Source organism: Phalangium opilio, unplaced genomic scaffold, assembly GCF_054372755.1.
Source record: "Phalangium opilio isolate 3A_F unplaced genomic scaffold, DU_Popi_V2 ptg000017l_1, whole genome shotgun sequence".
NCBI classification, from domain to species: Eukaryota; Metazoa; Arthropoda; class Arachnida; order Opiliones; family Phalangiidae; genus Phalangium; species Phalangium opilio.
Window position 1 is genome coordinate 10509562 of NW_028324151.1, and position 21329 is coordinate 10530890.

A 21329-nucleotide genomic window follows, 5' to 3' on the forward strand; every position below is an offset into this window, starting at 1 on the left:
AAAGTTTTATGTTTGTTATATTTTATAATATCAGGGATAGATGTAATTTTAGAAGCAGGAATGGAGACCAGAGTAATCTGGGCGCGCGTCAAAGTCCCGGTCCCCTTCCTCGGGATTGGGGGGATATGAAAGAAGAAGCGGGTCATAGCGACAGAGGTTAAGTGGAGCTAGAGTTAAGGAGATATGGGCTCCCGAACATTGGCCAAAAAAACATGAAAATACTCACACATGTGGAGTAATTATTTTAACTTTACCAGCGTACACACTCTTCTACCCATTTGAAGGGAATGAGAAGCTTCGTTTGAAAAACCTCTGATTTTTATAACAAAAGATAAAATTAATTTCTGTGAATTCAAAAACATCAAGCTTTTAATTCTCCGATTTCTGGTTATTAGGCAATATGCATTTGAAAATGCTTCATACGAAATTATTTGAAATCCACTTTTTGTAAAAGGCTAAAACGTTTCCGTAGGCTGACGTCACAGATATATTTTTCACGTGAGATGGTGCCACTCTCTCTGCTATCAGACCCAGTTTAGACTGGCGTGAAGCTCGAGACGCGTATAGGATTCCCACGATTTTTTTCCTGACGTCATAGTGATGTCATCAAACGGGCGAACAAGCTCGACAAGACAAAATTATTGATATATCGAAACTGAGTTTTCGTGATTTTTTAATGGATTTTAAAAATAGAAACTTTGTTATTTTGAAAGTAGAGACTTGAAAGTGTAACATAAATACCACTTTCGTGGTAAAATATGATATGAAATTGTAAATTCGCATTCCCTTTAATTATACATTTCTGCCAGATAATGGTTAAATAACGTTCAAAGATTGAATCTCTGTAACTAAATGTTGTACACCCGGGCCCCATGTTCTTTGACTTTTTCCACTCTAATGGAACCTAAAACACACCTTTTAATTTATGGCAGACTTATTAGAAACATACTGTATACACGAACTGTTAATATAAACGCAAAATCTTAACTAAGGAAGGTAGGCAAGTAATTAAATACTACAAGATCGAACTCAGCGAGTGACAATGTATCCTTTTATTAGGCACGTTTATTATACCATCTACCACAACTTTCCTGTAATTAAGAGATCAAACATTACCATTATTAACTATAGCTAAGCTATCCGGTGTTGAACCTGTGTCACCTGTGTTTTAAGGGTCTGGAATTCGGCAAGAGTTAGCTGTCTTCGTAGACACTAAACACCCGTAGAAAATAAATGCTTGAATTTGTAAAAACTAACCATTTTAGAACTTTTAAATTCAATTAAACAATGCTTAATTACTGGTTAAAGCCAAAATGTTACTGGTTCAGAATAGGACGTTTTAAAACGGCTTATGAAAAGGAGTACGCGGGCCCAGTCTATAGAGGAACTCAACCAAACCAGTGCCTTTGTTATTAAGCTTTCCGTTTTGGTCCATTTCCTCAACGAATTGCATCGAAAAACAAACAACTTTCTTTAAAAATAAATATTTATATACTTATCTATAGCAGAATAATCTGTTGTCGTATGGTCACGTGCTTTGTTGTCAAGCCTTTGTTTTAAATGTCTAATTTTAAACGTAAGAGTGGCTCTATCTCTTTATAAATTATTTTGCACAGGTTACGACAAGTGTCGCTTTATGAGCGAAAATTGCAATCGCTACATCAAAACGTGCATTAAAAATTTATTTTAATTTTAACTTTACGTTGGATCTTCTAATTACCACATTTTGACATAATAATTAACAATTGTTATGGGAAATTGGCGCTAGATACTTTAAGAAACGGGTTTTCAGATTTCCAATGACTAATTTATTCAGTCTCTAGCTTAGTAAAAGATACAGCTAATTTGACAAAGAATTTATTCGCGTCAATCATTTACAAACCAATCACTTAATACGTGCTCTATATTTTTGACATGGTCCTAAAAATAATACAATAACGGTATGCAAATTACGCATATTTATTTTACAACGTATCGATATATGGTACGGTACTTTTCATTTTGACTTGTTTGCTACAGAACAGAAAACAATTGGCGCTTAACCGTATTTCGTTCAACAAAAATTACTAGCGCCCAACGTGGGGCTCGAACCCACGACCCCGAGATTAAGAGTCTCGTGCTCTACCGACTGAGCTAGCCGGGCTTGCAAATTATAAGCACCAGTTGAACTAAAACAAAATTTTCCCATGTAGTTTTTATCTCGCAATGAAAACAGGAAAACAACCATCTGTTGTCTTTAATGCTTGCAAAGCGGAGATAACTTTAACGAGATAAGAATTGTATCAAAACGCTGAAAAGGGGTCGTCTGAACGGTCTGACCTAAAGCCTTCCTTAACACGTTCTCTGTTCTACTGTACCAAATATGGCGCTAATATTTTCACCAGTCGGTGGAGCATTCGATAAGGCATTCTAGTGCAGTTCCCACGGAAATGAACCTTGCAGTAATGAGTTTCGGCTTTCAAAAATATATCCCCACTTAGATAAATGTATTGTCCAATGTAGGTTTGAAATAGCTGAAGACTTCCACCGAAATAGTCTATATATGGCAACATAAGTTCATAAGATATGTTCCGTAAGTTTGCCACTGGTTACTGAGAGTTTTTCATGAAGTGAAGTAGGTGAAACGTCATAGATTCTCGTAAAGCGAACGCCTGGTGAGACGCTGTCAAAGGTTTAGTACAGACTAAATAGGAAGATGGACTACGAAACCGAATGTAGTCAATTCTCGCTTGTCGTTCTCGAACTTTGTTCTCAGTAAGTCTCTATAGCACTACGAAGAATATGAAGTGTCATACTTATGGGACATATCTTATAAACTTATGATGGCAAGGCAGTTATCTCACCATAGAGGGAATTCAAGAATATATGGTAGCATCTTCATCTTGACAGCTACTAGTGATACTGTCCAGAAGTCTAGAGTTCTCCACACCCCAATGCTAAACATTCCTGCTTGAAAAGAACTGATCTATTTTTTTCACCCCAATGACGTTTATCCTGCAACACCGCAACCTATATTTCGTGCGCAAGTTTTATACGAGTTTAATTGAAACATTGCAGTTCTTTTCAACTTCGCAACCATAGAATTATAAAGGGTCAGTAGCCTTCAGAATTAAATTATTTTAAGATACTGATAAATCGCTTTTCATAAGTAAGATAGCAGCAATAAGTCTGACGCTCAAAGAAATACCTAAATGGAGGTGTGTTACGAATTGGTTTATAGCAACATACTTGATAATTCTCAAAACTAACGTACAAGCGACCCCTGGTGAGGCAGAGTCAATAGGTGTAGATGAAGCTTCGAAGTTTATTATTCTTTTAAAACACGAAGGAGTACAATTATTATTGTTGAGTTGCAACCCGAAACTGGCCCCATGCCAACCCCTATATATGCCATAGGAAATCCTTTAGAAATTTAGTCTTAAGGCAATGGGAAATGTCATGCTTATTGTTATTATTCAGGCTGGTAGAACCGGGTTCTTTGGGTAAGTCGAAAATGTTCTATGACATTTTGCCGTCCGGGCAACCGTAAACAAGTTATGATTGGAGACTGGGTGTGTTTTACTGATGACTAATTAAATTTATTTAGGAAATCGAAAGTCAATGTCAGTTTTACGATAGATTTTATTTTAACCACACGTCATTCCAAACCTATCCAATTTCATTTCAATTTTCTACTTAAATTCTAGGGGTCATTAGTAAAACACTCCCTTCATAACTTGTTTACGATGGCCCATAGGGTAGAATATACAGCACATTTTCAACCCAAAATCTTACGAGAGTTGAGGAATATCAATGAAGTGAAAGAGTTATACTTAATTTTATTATTTGTAACAAATTATTAAAATTCATATAAAGCTCGCTTGGATCTTTGTGATCGCTACAGACCATTCCACTAATCCCATAAGAGAAGCAAGCACCACAGTGGCGGTGCGGCCTTCGGAGGCTATTTCCCTCGCGCCAAGAAGCACCGCAAGAGGCAGTGCGCGTTTGCCAGCGTTCCACGTGGAGTGAACGCGGACTTCGCGTATGGAGGGAAATAGCCTCCAATGGCGGCGTTGATTTCCCTTCCTATTACTATTTCTACGACAACTACGGATTGCGTGATATAAACAGCCCACTAGTTACGATGTGACTAAAAATTTGGTGATCGGTATGAGGAATTTCAGTAAAGTAAAATAGTAGGTAAAATTGCGCTTGTAAATCTTGAGAGCGCTTGTTTATAGGGAGAAGCATCGAAAGACGATTGCGGAAGTTCAACACTTGGGAAGATCATTATAGCGTAGGTTATATAGTAAACATCTGATGCTATCATACTACCTAACTGATCGATAATTACGTATCACGTAATTTGGGGATATTTATTAGAATAAACAAACAGTGACGTCTGCTTTAGCAAAAAAAAAATAGTTATGAAATGCGATACCATAACTCGGCTTCCATTTCATAAACATTTAAGATACTTTAGGCTTTAAGGATAATCTTATTTAGCAAAACAAAATTGCAAGATTCTATTTAAAGTAGGAAGAATACGTTTTCGTATTGAAGTCTGGGTAAATGTGTAGCAAAATACCTCACTTTCTTTACGCACAAAAATAACATACCCTTTTCAAAGATCGGATTAAAATAAAGTCTGGTGTTTAACCGCCTTGTTCTTCTAAAACGGAACACACATGTATATGGATCCAAAGACGTTAGATAAGGCTACAAACAAAAGAACTTATTTGGACTGGTAACTATACTTTGCACCCATATAGGGCCTAGCGAATTTTCTGTTTTGGCTCCCATTGAAAAGGGTCTATTACATAGACGAACGTTAATTCGGAAAATTAGTCTACAATAATTAAACATAAGTAAGAGTATCACCAGTGTTTCTCAGTATATGAAATATCACTTCTCAATTTTAAACTTATTATATTAGGGACCTATAGCATTGGCATTGCGCGTGTGAGACAAAATTGAAGTTCATGTTCCAAGTCGGAACAAATTGGAGACTAGTGCGACGTTCTTCCTTAGCAGAGTCGAGAGGTATCACCATCAGACGATACTCTACCGTTTTAGAAAGGATGAGTTCTCCTTGCAAATAACCTTTCTACCATAAGTTTATAAGATATGTTTCATGACATGAGTATGACACTACCCATACTTCGTAATGCTAGAGACTTACTGAGAACGACGCGAGAATTGACTACACTCAATTTTCCAGTCCATTATTTAGTCTGTACTAGGCCTTTCACAGCGCCTCACCAGGCGTCACTTTACGAGAATCTATGATGTTTCACATACGTCACTTCGTGAAAAGCTCTCAGTTACCAGAGACAAACTTATGTAACATATCTTATGAACTTACATTTTTACCCATACTTGCGAATAATAGAATATAGGGTTATGATTTTATCCAGGCTGAAAACGATATCGTGCTAACTTGTTTCTATAAGAGAGTTCTTGTTTTGTTACTGATATACTCGGTTCCACTTACGTGGGTGGGCACTTTGGCTTATGAAAGTTGAATCTGCAGTGAAAAATTTCCACCATCCTTTTTTATAGTTATATCGAAAAATACATTCGAGGGTTTTCTTAAATTCAAAACAATATAAAATGTCATTGTAAATCATTGGGCCTATCATTCTTCCCACAACTACCCAAGGGTAGGTGGCAGCCCACGTTTTAATGCTTTGGAAAAGGTGCTTGGGTGCAGCCGCCACATGTCTGTCCCAAAGCAAAATTTTTACAAGAATTTGAGCGTAGGGGTATAATTTTGCTAATTACCCATGTTGAAATAATTAGGTCGACAACCAGAGGTTTCTAGTAAAAAAATTAGGAATTTATCACGCTGTAGGAACAATACTCTCTTTATCAACCTAGAGCGATTTTAAAAGTGTGAAACTGATAGTCATTAGCTCAGCCGGTGAGAATCGCTAGAAAAGATTTATTATAATTAAAATGGTTCAATTACTTTTTTGTCAATCGCATCACGCTTTAATAAATATAATCAGTATTTAATCGATATCATATGTTCCATAAGTTTGTCACTGGATACTGAGAACACGTCATGAAGTGACGTAAGTGAAAAGTCCTAGATTCTCGTAAAGCGACGCCTGGTGAGGCGCTATCAAAGGCTTAGTATAGACTGAATAGGAAGATGGAAGTCCTGCGAAATTAACCGAGTTTAGTCAATTCTCGCTTGTCGTTCTCGAACAAGCACCATACAAACCTGTGATTTTCAATAAAACTACAAATATGGCAGCGTGTGTCATTACGAAATATTGAAGTCAAGGGGGTAGACGCTTTGGATCTCTGTGTACACCTGAGTTCAAAAGAGTTCAGCTTTGACACTGCATTGAGTTCAAAGCCTTCGGAACTCACAGTTCAGCTTTGACAGTACATTGAGTCGAAGACATTGTACACCTGAGTTCTCAAGTGTCTACCACCTCGATTGAAGTAAATGCTGTATTTGTATACACTAGTGTAGGGCAATCTACGTATAATCTCGATTTAAACAATCCAAATGAGATCTGTAATCTAATCAAGATCAAGATGTATTCAATCCTATACTCGAAACAAACCAGCTTAATCTGTCTGGCATCGTTTACCTTGCAAAACACGAATACTAACATTAGTAATTTTCTGATCTTAACCTTATAAAGTTTTCATAAATATTTGAGAAAATGGTTTTTTGAGTGTATGTTTGTTTTATGCATTGTCACAATGTTTAACCGAATTGGTATTATAAGATGTCCCATAAGTGTGACACTACCTATTTTTTGTAATGCTAGAGACTTACTAAGAGCTAGTTCGAGAACGACGTGATAATTGTCTAAACTCGGTTTTTGCAGTCCCGCTTCCTATTTAGTCTGTACTAAGCCTTTAACAGCGCCTCATTAGGCGTCGCTTTACTAGAATCTATGACGTTTCACCTTCTTCACTTCATGACAAGCTCCCAGTAACCAGTGATAAACTTATGGAACATATCTGATGAACTTATGATAACACCATGGAAGGGTTTGAAAACGGTTTGGTTGAACCCCTGGCATTAACGTTCATTTCGTTTGAGCTTTATAAACAACCCTTAATTAAGCTCAATTTTGTTGCATTTTGGTTTTTATTTTAAAAACCCTTTATCAAGTGGATATTTAAAGGGGTGGCCCCAAAAACATATAGCGTTTAGCGTCTACATAGACAGGATAGTCATCCCGGTTTACAGACCCTTGAATCAAATTGGAAGCGCCTGGTAGCTTAACAAGTTTTTCGTAAATAAAAAGTGATAAGTTAAGTTTTCTATGTGCTTTCATAAAGGCCCAACACTTTTACTTGTGGAAACATAAAGAACTATGAACGATTCGAAACCCCGTTAAGTTTCACGGAAAAAGCCCGGGAAATAAATGTAAATACGAGCTATGGGGTAAGAGTCCATAAAATTCCGCGCCTATTTCACGAAAACATTTTCCATTCTTCAGTGATGTAGCTAAGGGTAGTACTACAGAGTAGGCCAGTTATAACGGGGCTTCATCTGTCAACGCTACTTTTAGAAAAGTCTCAAGCGCCTCTTTTCCAGAGAGGAGAAATCGTCTTGGGATGCTTTGGATGACTCAAAAGATGTTCCCGCCATCCCTAAAAAAGAGATACACACACATTGCCGTTACAAAACTCCCCCACCTACAAAAGTAGGAATGGAAAAATAAATAGGGGTTCCCACAGAAATGAAAATGATGGGCATAGATCTTACCCTCTAGATAAACTTTTAAGAAGTTCCTATCAATACATTCCCAATAAAAACTTTAGTCTTAGCGAAATGTTTAACATTGAATCATACTAGTTTGTGGAAACAAAGTTTTAAATAGACTTTTTGTCACACGGTGTGTAAAGAACCATTCAGACTTGACTAGAATCTTATATTCACGTCAGTGAAGTCCTTTTGCTCGCTTAATTAGACACGTGGCAACGTCTACGTAAAAAATTCGCGGGTTTAATTTGAAAATTTTCAATTTCGTCGATCAGCTTCGAGATGGCACCACCGCGTTTGCGGCTTTTCTTTTGCCATAGCGCACTCGATCATAGCAGACGGTATATGGAAAATTTTTCATTCGACAATTTAAGTTTTCTTTCAAATTCACCATATATGGGTAATGGGAATGGGATAAGCGACTAGATTTAAGTCGTCTGCTCTCACGTTTGAACAGGAAAATGAACGTATAGCGACGAGACCGAAACAAAATTAACGAGGCAACCGAGTGGAACTCGAGATTCTACCCTAGTCTGAAAGGGCCTTTAAAGAGCAAATGTTTGAAATAAATATAATTTACCCTGATTTAAAAATAGACTTAGCGTTCTTTTTAAGAGAGGCCATCTTGAGGCATTAGAAACAGATTAAGATCAAATATCTTGCATGCCAAAGAGGGTTGTAATGGACGGAAAATTTCATTTACAAGCAAAGAACAAATTCTGAAGTACCGAAAGTCTTGTAAGAGTAGGTCGCTAATCTTAACCTTACCCTAATTTGATCCTAATCTTTACCGTTTCGTCTTACACAAATTACTTCTTGATGTTTGTAACATTTTCGTTAAATTGATATTATTTGAAACCTAAAATTTTATAAATTAAATTTCCTATTGAAATTTAATAGACCATTTTCTGCTTCAAAAAAGTGTTAAGGCGAAATATAAGGTGTGTGGATCTAAAGGCGTTACCAAAGTCCTTTTGTCTTTGCAAGGTGGACAAACACCAGACTCTATTTGCCTCCAATTTTTAAACGGGTCTATTGAATGCATTATCTGATTGAGCTCCTTCACAGACAAAAAAATGTACATATTTTCACAGCTAATTATAAAAGTATAATATGACGTACGGTACATACTGTTTGTCTGACAGAGCTAACATTGCAAAACACAATTTGTACATTAGTAACAATAGCTTTTTATACGAATTCAAAGGTTCAAACCTGCAGTGTGTTATCTCTCAGAAATTAATGGGGGATTTCTTTAAGTGATTTTGGGTCGAAAATGTTCTATGGCATTTTGCCGTAAGAGCCACTGTTTTCGAGTTACGACTGAAGTGTTTTAGGGATGACCCCTTAATTAAATTAGCATTGTTTTTCAGTTTCTTAATTAAATTAATTTAAGGGTACATTCGTACAATACTCAAATGTTAGATTGAAAACGGTAAACCCGGACGGCAAAAATGTGATACAACATTTTCGACCCGAAATCGCCCAAACAACATTCCCCTTATTATCTGACAGACCTTCCAGAAACAACCTGTATCTTAAACCTGTAAAGAACGGCTTATCGTTTTAGATTTATGAATAACCCCTAATTAAGCATCGTTTTGTTGAATTTGAAAGTTGTTTCTTAAACACAACATTATTCAGATATTTTATAGTTTTCTACTGGTGAACCCAAAGACCATTTAGTGTATAGTATCATAGTATGCATAGGGAGGAGACTGTTCCCTATTTCCAGTATTTTAAAACACACGGTCTATGCCCCGGGTCGGTTCGATAGTATGCCATAAAGTATAAAATCAAGGACGATTAAGTGTGGATGGAAAATTCAACGACATAAAATTTAAATTCAGAATAGTCCTGGAAAATATAATTACTTCTCCGAGTGACGATGACGTTACGGAGAGGTATTGCACTGGACGCGTCCTCGTGTTAGTGTCTGTCACCGCGTTTGCAGTTGGCAAATCGTTGCAAACGCCTTCACAGAAAGCAATTTTTGTCTTCTACTCCAATCGCTAGGATTAAGAAGTACGCGGTGATCGGCTAGGGTTACGAGAAACGTCTAGCCTCCCAATGGCAGGGCTTCCACCAAAAGGTTCACGCAATTGCGGCTTTTATTGACATTTCCTGTGAATCAATCGCCTTATTTACCCTAAATTTCCAAAAATTGTTAAAGAGGCATACGCTTGAATTCAAACGTCAACAATAGCTTTATTTAAAATTATTTTAGGAAACTATTTAACTATAATTAAGGTAAATTAATGACGATTAAAATATTATTTAATTATTTATGAAAAACCTCTTAATTGCGTCTCGACTCGGAGAGGTTTATTTTGGTTTACCAACTTGTTTTAAAATATACGTTTATAAAAACAAAGATCCATCATACGACGGGCTAGCAAACTATTTTGATTAAGTGAAAATTTACCACGGTAAATTACACAGCTTTCTGTGAGTCAAGATGCATTAATAACAATATTATCGAGTGGGTGAATTTATAAACTCCATAAAATAGACTATGTTTCAAAGTTTTTAATTTTATATGAAGCTAATGTTTTTCATTAATATTTTTCGCAGCTCTATGGGGATGGCATCGTCAAGGTTTTTGCCAAGCTGGTTTTTCGGCTGCCGTGACCAAAGTACGTTTGAAGTTATTTTTATAATCTATTTTTAAAGTCGAAAGTGACAATTTGCTAAGGAGAGCGTGAAGGGTTGGAATAAGTTGATAATATTAGCTTAAGAAGGGTAAAATATGCTCCAAAACGTTATAAAAACTGAACAAACTATTACCGATGGTTTTTTAACTGATTTTTAAAGTTGGCCAAATAGGGCTTAAGAGATCTGAAATTAATTTCACCATTTAATTAAATCCGAGTTTTCGGGAAAATGACCCAATTCATTTCCCATCGTTCAGGCCTAATATCACATTGACAATCAATCATATCAATGGAAATAATATGATCAGTTTTATAAAAGTTCCTCAACCTATTTTATCATAAAATAAATGATTTCCAAAATATTTTATCATAAAAATGTTTTTGAAACCCTTTTATAATAAAATAAACGTTATGGACCTATTTTAGCATAAAATATGTGTTTTTGAACTCATAATAAAAACAATGTTTTAGAACCTATTTTTATCATAAAATAAACGTTTTAGAACCTATTTTATCATAAAATAAACGTTTTAGAACCTATTTTATCATAAAATAAACGTTTAAGAACCTATTTTATCATAAAATAAACGTTTTAGAACCTATTTTATCATAAAATAAAAGTTTTAGAACCAATTTTGTCATAAAATAAACGTTTTAGAACCTATTTTATCATAAAATAAACGTTTTAGAACCTATTTTATCATAAAATAAACGTTTTAGAACCTATTTTATCATAAAATAAACGTTTTAGAACATATCATATGTTTAAGAACCTATTTTATCATTAAATAAACGTTTTAGAATCTATTTCATCATAAAATAAACGTTTAAGAACCCAATTTATCATAAAATAAACGTTTAAGAACCCAATTTATCATAAAATAAACGTTTTAGAATCTATTTTATCAGAAAATAAACTATTTTGAACCTATTATATCATAAAGTAAATGGTTTTGAACCTATTTTATCACAAATTAAATGTTTTTGAACCATTTAAGATCCCTCAATTCTACGTAAGATAAAACAATAATTAACGCATAGTAACTTCACCACTCTGTGGGTAGACATTTTGGCCATCTTTCAAAAATTCACAAACTTGGAATATTTTCCATATTTTGGAATGCCCATAAACCCTTCGGATAATTCCTTCCCAGTAGTGTCACAAAGTTTTTCTTGGGTGGGTCCATGTATTAATAGGGTTAAAGTGTAGCAAGAACGCTTTTAATGGCAAATCAGAGCGTGGTTCTCTACCTTTAAAATTAATTAAAATAAGCTCCAGCTTGTTTGGAATGAACTGCAATCCATTTACAAAAATGCACAGCATATTTTTAGAGCAAGCTCGAACTTAAGATCTGACTAAAACCGATGCAACAGTAGATTTTTCGTCATAAAACATTTTTTCACTTAGGACAGGAGACGGCTTTTCATAGGGGCTGTTGGAAGTTACTATTGGCAAGGTATGATTCAATTTTATTCATTAATTTACCTTCAAAAACAATCCCATAGTCTCACATACTTAATAATCAAAACATGATCAATTTGTTGCAATAAAGGTTCCAGTACTTTAAAATATCTTCCCGTGATTTTTTGAGCTCTGCACTGAAGCCAAATCTCTCATAAATGTTCCATAAGTTTATAAGATGTGTTCCATAAGTATGACACTTCCTATACTTCGTAATGCTAGAGACTTACTGAGAGCTAGTTCGAGAACGACAAGCGAGAATTGACTACACTCGGTTTTTGCAGTCCATATTCCTATTTATTCTGTACTAAAACTTTGACAAGCGCCTCACCATGCGTCGCTTTACGAGAATCTATGACATTTCACCTACGTCACTTCATGACAAGCTCTCAGTAACCAGTGACAAACTTATGGTACTTATCTTATGAAATTATGATGTTTTTAACATGAACAGCCAATTTGTACATTGTTTAATTTAGAGACATTTTGAGGTAGAAGGGTTAATAACGATCTTGCATACCAGTTAGAATTTCCTCTCTCTGTTGTCTTTGCATGATACTCGTTTTTAAGAGAAACATTTTTCACAACTTTCTAATTCAAAAAACAATTCTTCATTAGTGGTTATTAATAAAGCTGATATGTTGCGGGTTTAGAATAGGACTAAATGACCAGGGGCTAGCAAGCCTAACCTAGTGCAATTCAACCAAACCACTTCTAAAACGTTCCCCTATAGTGTACTGATTCCAACCATGCAGTATAGTAAAATTCGGTTTCAAATTGTGACTGTTCATAAATTTTTCTCAAATATATATAAGATTTATAAGATCAGTAGCTGAGAATATACGAATCCATTAGTGTTAACATTAAAACCTATTAAACATTTTGAGATCCCTTATTTTCGGCCGATATTTTAAATTCTTAAGCTACCTCCATCGTTTCTAATAGAATATCCCGAACTTTCTTGGAAATCCTTCAACAGGTCAGTTATTCTCTCAAGATCTCCTGTCCAGACCGTCCCTAGCAAGTACCAAGGAGTCGCCGACAACCAACGACGACAGTTACCTAGGTATTCTTCCAAATATTAAGAAACCGCATCCAGGAACAAAAAAAATAGACCATTCCATTAATTGCATGCAAAGAAACCAACGCACAATAGGAAAGTTGCCATCTTAGGTCATTTCCCTAGCACTACGAGGCAACCCCAGATTGAGCCTAAGCTCACTACACTCGGGAGGCTATCCAGCTCGCACTGCCTCTTGCGGTGCTTTATGGCGCGAGGAATATACCCCAAGATGGCGGCCTTACTTCTTGTGTGTTTACTTCTCTGTACGACTTAATGGAATTGGTCTATAACACCACACAAAATAACAGGCTATTCCGTGGCTTCCGGCGAGTTTACTGGGGACAACGAACCGGATGTGGTTGTAGGACATCCTAAAGGCAATAATCTAACTGGCCAGGTAGGTTTCTAGTTACCTAGACTATATACAGGGTGTCTGCCGTAAATTAAAGAGTGTGTTCTTAGGGTCAAACCGAGTGGAAAGTGTCAAAGAACACGGGGTATACAACAAGTAAATAGCCACTAACGAGGTGTGAGGCATATCAGTCTTCAATAGTCTTTACTCTTAGAACGTTATAGATCTCTCATCTAACAGAAACGTACTATTAACAAAAGTATATAGTTATAAAAACCAAAAGTACACTTCGTTGAAAGTTGCTCGCGCAGTGTAATAAGAAGCCCTCCTTTATCCCAGAACAGTGTCGACCCCCTCTGCGTATGATTACCTCCCCGATCGTGGTACAGGCAACAAGCCCTGAATAATAATAATCCAAACTTTTTCTATGAAGGGATTTCCACACTAAACCTGTGGCTTGTTTACAGGTGGGTCCCTTTACAATGCATAGAGGGGTGGTGGCTAGCCCCTATGCCACAGATAGCCTACAGCGCCCTATACTAACTATTACCGTTAACCTCTACAAGTTTTGATGGAAAGGAGAAACCGGGTTAGACCGCGGAGGAAAACTCTTTAAAACAAGAGGGGAGAGAACTTGCAAACTATACGCAGGATTTGTACCCAGATTTTCACCCGGTGCCACAGTCCGGGATCGAACCCGCGATCCTCTTGCTGCGAGGCGAAAGCGCTAACCGGTACGCCACCCCACCCATAGGCTCATAAAGTAGCGGATGCTAGGTCTAGTACGAAAAATTAACGTTTGGATCGCCAGCATCTTGTACTACTTTCTATAAACCTATGACGTCAAGAAGCTCTTCCCTGATTGGTTAATTCGTTTAGAGGGTTGAGACTGATTGGAGGGTAGTTTGCTTCTCAATTTAAATATCGTCTACCGCCAGAGGCAGGGAATTGTTTATGAAGTGTACTTTCGTTTTTATATCTATATACTTTTGCTATTAAATAAGTATAAGTGTGCGAATGCTGGTAAGTAAAGCTAATTACTCCACATGTGTGGCTATTTACTTGTTTGGAAGCCGATATCTCCAATTAAGACTAATGTTTAAGACCAATGTTCTTTGAACTTTTTTGAACTCAGTTTGATCCTAAGAACACGCCCTTTTATTTATGGCAGACTTATAAGAAACACCCTTTTTAGTATAACATTAAAAGCCATTAACCTACGCAGGTTGTTCTATACACGGCAACTATGACAAATTTGCATAATATAACGGGCGAAATGATTGGGTCATATTTTGGTTACTCCGTAGCCGTAGCAGACGTTAATGGAGACGGGTAATTAAAAAAGCGCGGGTTAATTAGCAAGGATAATTAGTTGAAATTGCACCTTCGTGTTTGGTTTTCTTTTTCTTTCTGAAGGTTGGATGATATTATCGCTGGTGCTCCCTTATATACGGATCCTAAACTTAAGGATGGCAGTTACGAAGTTGGAAGAGTTAACGTCATTTACCAAAATAAAGAAGTAAGATTTGCGTGGGATCAAAACAGTTAAGTTTAATATCAGAAGGCCGGAATTTTTCCACTTTTGTTTATAATTCACGCCTAGAAGACGGCAAACCGACTCCTCCCGTACTATCTTATAGTTCAGTTTCATTAAAATTATTAGCAACTGCGAATATAAATTTAGTGAGGTGTTGTAAGAATATGAAAATTTAATATAAAACCAGGGATAGATTTAATTTTAGAAGTAGGAATGGTGAACAGAGTAATCTGGGCGCGCATCAAAGTCCCGGACCCCCTTCCCTGGGACGGGGGGGGGGTATGAAAGAAGAGGCGGGTCATAGCGACAGAGGTAAAAAGAAATTACGTATTTTTAGCCGTCCCCGTCAGCAACGTCATCAAAACGTAGTTTAAGTGAGTCAATACGATTATTCAAATTTTTCGTTACGTATTGGAGGGAGGGGGCTCTACACTGGGCTATGAGTCGGGACTGAAATACTAACCGTTCTCCATTCCTACTTCTAAAATTAAATCTACCCTTCTAAAACTAAAATATTTTCTGGAAATAAGTGAAACCTTAATTTTTGGCAAGTTTTCCGATAAATATTAAAGATTTCGAGGAAGTACGCAGATAATGATAAACTTATCTGTTTTATGGGAATAATATGATTATGGGACAACTTATATTTGTAGGAGCTGATCCACCTAAAATTTGGGCTTTATTCTCAATTTTAGCGTTTCAGTGTCTTACAATATTTGAAATGAGACTGCGCGAACATGATTACGCTGAGTTTCTATGGGAATTATTTCGGTCGAACATGGTGCTTCCTTGCAAGAGATAATATTGCCCATCTCAGAGGCTATTCACAAATTATGTAACGAAAAAATTTCGACAATAGACTAGTTTCGGTAGAGAGGGGTGTGTAGACTGTGTATCCCTCCCTCTGGACGCGCTTTTGTAAGAGGGGATACTGTACGAGACCAGTAGGGGGATGACACTGAGCTAAGAGATAGACGGGTATGACGTTTGCATACGTAGTACTGCCATTACTCTATTAGTGCTATGGTAACAATCAGGAAGACTCCCACCTCTTAATTACGTAACAAAAAGGTCTGAGGTATGAAAAATAATCTGCTTATTCTCAAAACACGTTGCCGGTTCTTCTCCTAAATAATAATAATACAGTCTAGTGTATATTTCTATAAAGCATTGAAAAATAGGCGAAACGTCAAATCTCGTTTGACCATGGCCCATGGGAAAGTTGACGGAAATGACTTTAATAAACTTAAATTATGATTTAATGACGTCCATGTACTTAATATCATTTTATGTTATGTAACATTTTACCCTTGTAACCACTGACTCAAAACCCACCCCCTCTCGTAGTTACTCAATTTGTGAACAGCCCCTTACAACGTCATTTACCATAAAAGCTTTCCAGTTTGTTTAAAATAATGGTTACTTGTTATACAATGAATTCTATAGGCGATTTTGAGTCGAAAATGTTCTAACTAATTTTGCCCAAATTTCCATCGTTTTCAAGTTATGTTTAGAGTGTTTTAGGGATGACCCCTTAATTAAATTATCATTGTGTTTCAATTTCCTACACCTGAATCAAACATTCATAACTTGTAATCTTAAGGCTCAATTTCATAGAACGAATTCGACACAAAATCGCTAATCACCGTACTTTGGTGCTACCGCCATTTTGTTTCGTACAACCAGTATATGAACTTTAACAAATTAAGCCTAATTACTACCTACCTCGTACAATAGCACGACTTTAAAACGCGAACTGCTTTGGACGGAACGGTCACTAAAGGTCGCTTCGGATTAGCCTTGGCTTCTTTGAGAGATGTCAACAGAGACGGATTTGAAGGTATTATCTAAGATTACTTCACGTAAAAACATCGAAACTTCTACAAGTAAAGAGCCTGACGTGAGAAATATTTTTTGACAGATTTCGCGGTTGGTGCTCCTTACGCAGGGGAAAACGAAGCTGGAGTCGTTTATATATACCACGGAAGCAAGAAAGGAATTCGAACGAAGCCCTCCCAAATTATTCCAGCCAGCGCTTTCGATAAAAATTTGCGAACGTTTGGTTTCTCCTTATCAGGAGGTATTGACGCCGACAACAACGAATATCCAGGTAGGCAACTGTCCGAAATCTACTTCCCTGTAGCCACGTCAATAATGCGTCAATCACGCACCTAACACGGGGCAAATCTCCTGGTCAAACCAAAAGTATATGGGTTTAAAAACAAAAAGTACATTTCATTGACAATTCCCTGGCTTTGGCTGTAGACGACATGCAAACTGAGAAGCAAACTACCCTCCGCTCAACCGCCTACAGGAACTAACCAATTAGGGATGAGCTGCTTGATGTCATAGGTTTATAGAAAGTAGTACATGAAGCTAGCGATCCAAGCGTTAATTTTTGGTCTGCTACTTTATGAGCCTTATCACGGCTTGTTCCCTCTGCGACGGTCAGGAAGGTAGTCATACGCAGAGGAGTCGACACTATTCTGGGATAAGGGAGGGCTTCTCATAATACTTGGCACGAGCAAGTTTCAACGAAGTGTACTAAATAAGTTTTGTCTTTACTCCTATATACTTTTGGTCAAACTTTTTGCAAGATATGTCACGCTGACATTTTGGTATATTTTTTTCCTTGTAGATCTACTCATTGGAGCGTATTCTTCTGACAGAGTGGTGTTTTTAAAGTAAGTATACAAGCTCTTGTCGAAATATTAAAGCACCACGCCTGTTTTAACTACTTATTTTTCATAAAGGTCGCGACCTGTGGTCAAAATGACCTCAAGTTTGAAACTGGACCCGGAGAAGATTAGTTTGGAAAATAATAAAGGGTGTAGTTTGAAGGATGGAACTTTAGTGGCATGGTAAGGATCAATAATGATTGGTTTATAGTTGAACAGATCGAATCGGGTTAGGGTCCGTAATATCAGGGACGAGTAGAAAAGGAGAAAAAAATTGAGCGCAACAACTGTAAATCGGTAGATAGAGGGATATGTTGGTAAACTTTGTTATCACTTACCATGTGACAAGCGGCATAATAGTTCCCTCAAACTCGCACTACAAACTGCCCTCTCGTGAAAAACTAGATAAGGATAAAAACGTTCATTGGCTGTAGTTTTGCAATTAGTACAAAAAGTTTTTGAAAATAGAACATTTTGTGTTGGACAGAGGGCGCAATAGAGTGGTACTGAGAGGGGAGGAGCTACGGGAACGTGACGTCAATTGTATGGTTTAAGCTGACGACTTCCAATATGGTCGCCAAAACCGAGGTAAGAGATAGGAGGGTGTGACGTCACGAGAAAATTCGTGGTAGCAGACTTAATATACAAACAGTAACCCACGTGACAAGAGGGAGCCAATTCAAGTTACCTTCGACCCTATTTCTCCCACTGTGGAAGTTTAGGCTCGTGGCGTTTCAACAAAAAAATACGGCTCCTGTTCTACTTCTCCCTGATAAGATCCAGAAATGGATTTATGACTATCGCGAAAGATTATCTAGACCGAATCCTTTTCGTATCAGACGGAGCCAAAAGGTTGAAAAAATTAATTTATCCATTTTCATTAGCATTGTAGTATCTTTCTGCTTGGAGTATTCCGGTGTAGGCGTTGGAACTGAACTGGATTTTACCTATCAAACCAAACTTGATTCGAAAAAGGACAAACCTAGGCTATATTTTCTCACTCGGGAGACTTTGAGTGTAGAGAATTCCACAATTCGTTTAAGGAAGGAGTCCAAACACTGCAATAGCGTCTTTGCCTACCTAAGAGTATGAACAAATTATAACTAAATCTCTTTAAAACGTTTAAATAATTGCCATAATTTCCAACAGAATGATTTTAGAGACAAACTTAGTCCAATTTCCGTGGAGATCACTTACGACTTAGTATCCAGACCTAAAACCAGGGACAATTACAATTACCTACAACCTATCATAAATCTAGATGAACCTAATTCACTACATAAGCAAATCACAATACAGAAAAATTGCGGCCAGGATAATATTTGCATTCCAAATTTAGTTTTGGAAGTAACTCCGTAAGTTGTTGGGGAATAGCTTTCTAGCCGCCTTTACACGAGACACTTTGAAATCGTTTTGGAAAGGTCTAAATCCTTTCTAAAAATCTCTATGGTTAATTGGTTAACAGCAGAATGTTACATTTCAAAAGGCTGAAAAAGGTTTCAAAATGTCTAGGGTAAATGCGGCTTTAGATATTAAGCCTAGCTTACAAAAACATTTATACACTTTTCTAGAAATATGGATCAGTACTTAATCGGAACCAATCAAAGACTAGAACTTAACGTTCATATTAAAAACAAAGGTGAGGACGCCTTCGAAGCGATGATGTATTTGAAAATGCCCCTAGAAGTCAGCTACATCAATATCGACAAAAGTAAACTGGTAAGATTAATGACATTATATATATTTATATCTTTCATTTTCCTTATTCTCCAAACATGATCGATTGATGGCGGTGATAACTTTGAAAGAGATAAATCGACAAACTCACGCTAACCATCTATTTAGACATAGTTAATCATATGTCGGTTGTCACTCCTCAAATGAAATGATACATTTTTCATTTGAATTATGTTTTCACTTTTTTATAGCCAAAAATATAATTGTCATTTGGGCGTATAGAGTAATAACATAAGTAAATAATTCTTTAGCTTTCAACTTTATTATTCACTTACGGTTATACTTAACTTGTCGTTCGCGGACCTATAGATTTAGCGAGGTTGAGCTAGGGGCGGGGCACTCTATAAGAACTTTTCAGCATCTTGTTAGTGCCAGGAACCCATACCCCTTCTTGGAATGGGTGAAAATCTATACACCATATACTGCGATGTGTGGGGTAAAAGAGGGTAAGGGCCTAATCCCGCTCTACGCGGGGGTCTACAGATGTCAGTATCTTACTTATTTTCCCGTTAAAAAAATGTCTGCCTTCAACGATTCCAAGGTAGAGTTTTAATACGTTATTTGGCCCATCCCTCTTTTAACTCAGACATCACTTGAGAAACTGGCCCAATTATCCCTTCCATGGAGGGGTGTGACTTCCTGTTAGTGCAGATATAACTTTACACCAAGCTAACATGGCTTGATTTTTCCTTGGTTTGAGGTGTTCAAATTGGTCTTACAATACAATCGGCCTGACGTTGGGCAGTAAAATTGTTAGAAACAGCCGTGATAAGACGTTCGATTGTGAGAATCAAACTCACAAATCCATCAGTAATAACTTTGGAGCTGTATTGTAATCAGGGAAGAGAGATTTGAGAGGAAGTGTTAGTCTAATGTTAAATATAAATGGAAGGGAATAAAGGGAGGGTACGAATTTTTATCTCTCTCTCTCCCTCGATTCTAGCTAACGCGCACGCGCGAGTGGCGTCGCTCGATACTACCGCCAGCTCCCAATTCCAGTTTAAAGCCGGTTTTTAAATTTCACGCATGCGCGCGGACAACGCAGCGAGTGACTGAGTCACTGAGCCAGCGCCCGAGAGAAGCGAGTTTAGCTACGAAGCGAACCATTATAGGGAGCTAACAGTTCTGACCCTGAAACGTCACACCCTTCTATCTCTTACTGGGGTTTCATCCCCCCTAACGGCTGGAAACAGTATTCTACGCGGAAAAATGCAAACCAGAGAGGGGCTGCGTGACGTCAGACAATCTCTTCCCCCTAGCCAGTTGTTAGCTCCCAATCACTCCCTCTCAAGTCGCTCCTCCCTGTTATTATATTTTTATCGTTACTGTTACTGTACGAAACAGTCTGCCTAATGCTGATTTGTTTTATACCCTATTTCTACATAGTGAAATGAAGAATTCTGGAATTACATGTTCTAAACGTTTTGTTTTACATTCACAGGACTTTCCAATAAGTTGTAGTGGAGCTGATCCCGATCGAACGGGAGTCAACGAACTATACTGCGATATCGGAAATCCATTACCAACGAACAAGACGGTAATTGGGAATACTTCACCTCCCTCTCAAGGACGTCTCTCATCATTATCATACTAATCCACCGTCCCTTTTAATTGATACAGTTAAACTTCAAGGTTTTGCTGGCGCCTTCTAAGATCACATCCGTTTCCGGGGCGGCAAATTTCGTCTTTGAATTTCAACTAAACAGGTAATTAATAACCTGATTACGTAGTCAAGATATAAGCTTGAAATGGCGGGTGGTGATGATACTTTTACTTTACAAGTACCAACACAGAAAACGCGACAACGCAAGAAGATAATCGTGCAGAAGTTATTCTACCAGTTCGGGTTGAAGTTGATATGGTCGTAGACGGGTATGTATAGTTATCAGCACTTTCATACACTGAACCAGGGATAGATTTAATTTTCGAAGTAGGAATGGAGTAGTTTAAGTGAGCCAATAAGATAATTTAAACATTTCGTTGCGTCTTGGAGGGAGGGGCTCTATACTGGGCTATGAGTCAGACCATGAGTTAATAATATGTTAGCTCCCTATAAGTTACTCAGGCAATTCATTTTTATACTCCAGCGTTTTCTCCCGCGCCACCGGCTTCCAAATTATATGCGA

The 21329-nt window shown here is 37.2% G+C and overlaps 1 protein-coding gene and 1 non-coding gene across 2 annotated transcripts in view; one reads left to right on the forward strand and one right to left on the reverse strand.

The window, feature by feature from the left end:
• LOC149703710 (integrin alpha-PS2-like) overlaps positions 1-21329 on the forward strand; it is a 62147-nt gene that overhangs the window by 34477 nt on the left and 6341 nt on the right. Inside the window, exons 5-20 of the mRNA XM_089866959.1 lie at positions 10295-10356; positions 11783-11831; positions 12816-12902; positions 13208-13296; positions 14477-14583; positions 14668-14770; positions 16526-16628; positions 16710-16898; positions 17427-17472; positions 17542-17649; positions 18351-18552; positions 18616-18821; positions 19038-19185; positions 20645-20740; positions 20824-20909; positions 20986-21075. Of these exons, the coding sequence (XP_089723085.1) occupies positions 10295-10356; positions 11783-11831; positions 12816-12902; positions 13208-13296; positions 14477-14583; positions 14668-14770; positions 16526-16628; positions 16710-16898; positions 17427-17472; positions 17542-17649; positions 18351-18552; positions 18616-18821; positions 19038-19185; positions 20645-20740; positions 20824-20909; positions 20986-21075 (1771 nt within the window). The remainder of the gene's footprint in view (positions 1-10294; positions 10357-11782; positions 11832-12815; positions 12903-13207; positions 13297-14476; positions 14584-14667; positions 14771-16525; positions 16629-16709; positions 16899-17426; positions 17473-17541; positions 17650-18350; positions 18553-18615; positions 18822-19037; positions 19186-20644; positions 20741-20823; positions 20910-20985; positions 21076-21329) is intronic.
• Positions 2071-2143, reverse strand: TRNAK-CUU (transfer RNA lysine (anticodon CUU)). The gene has a single exon. It is a non-coding gene; the product is annotated as a tRNA-Lys (tRNA).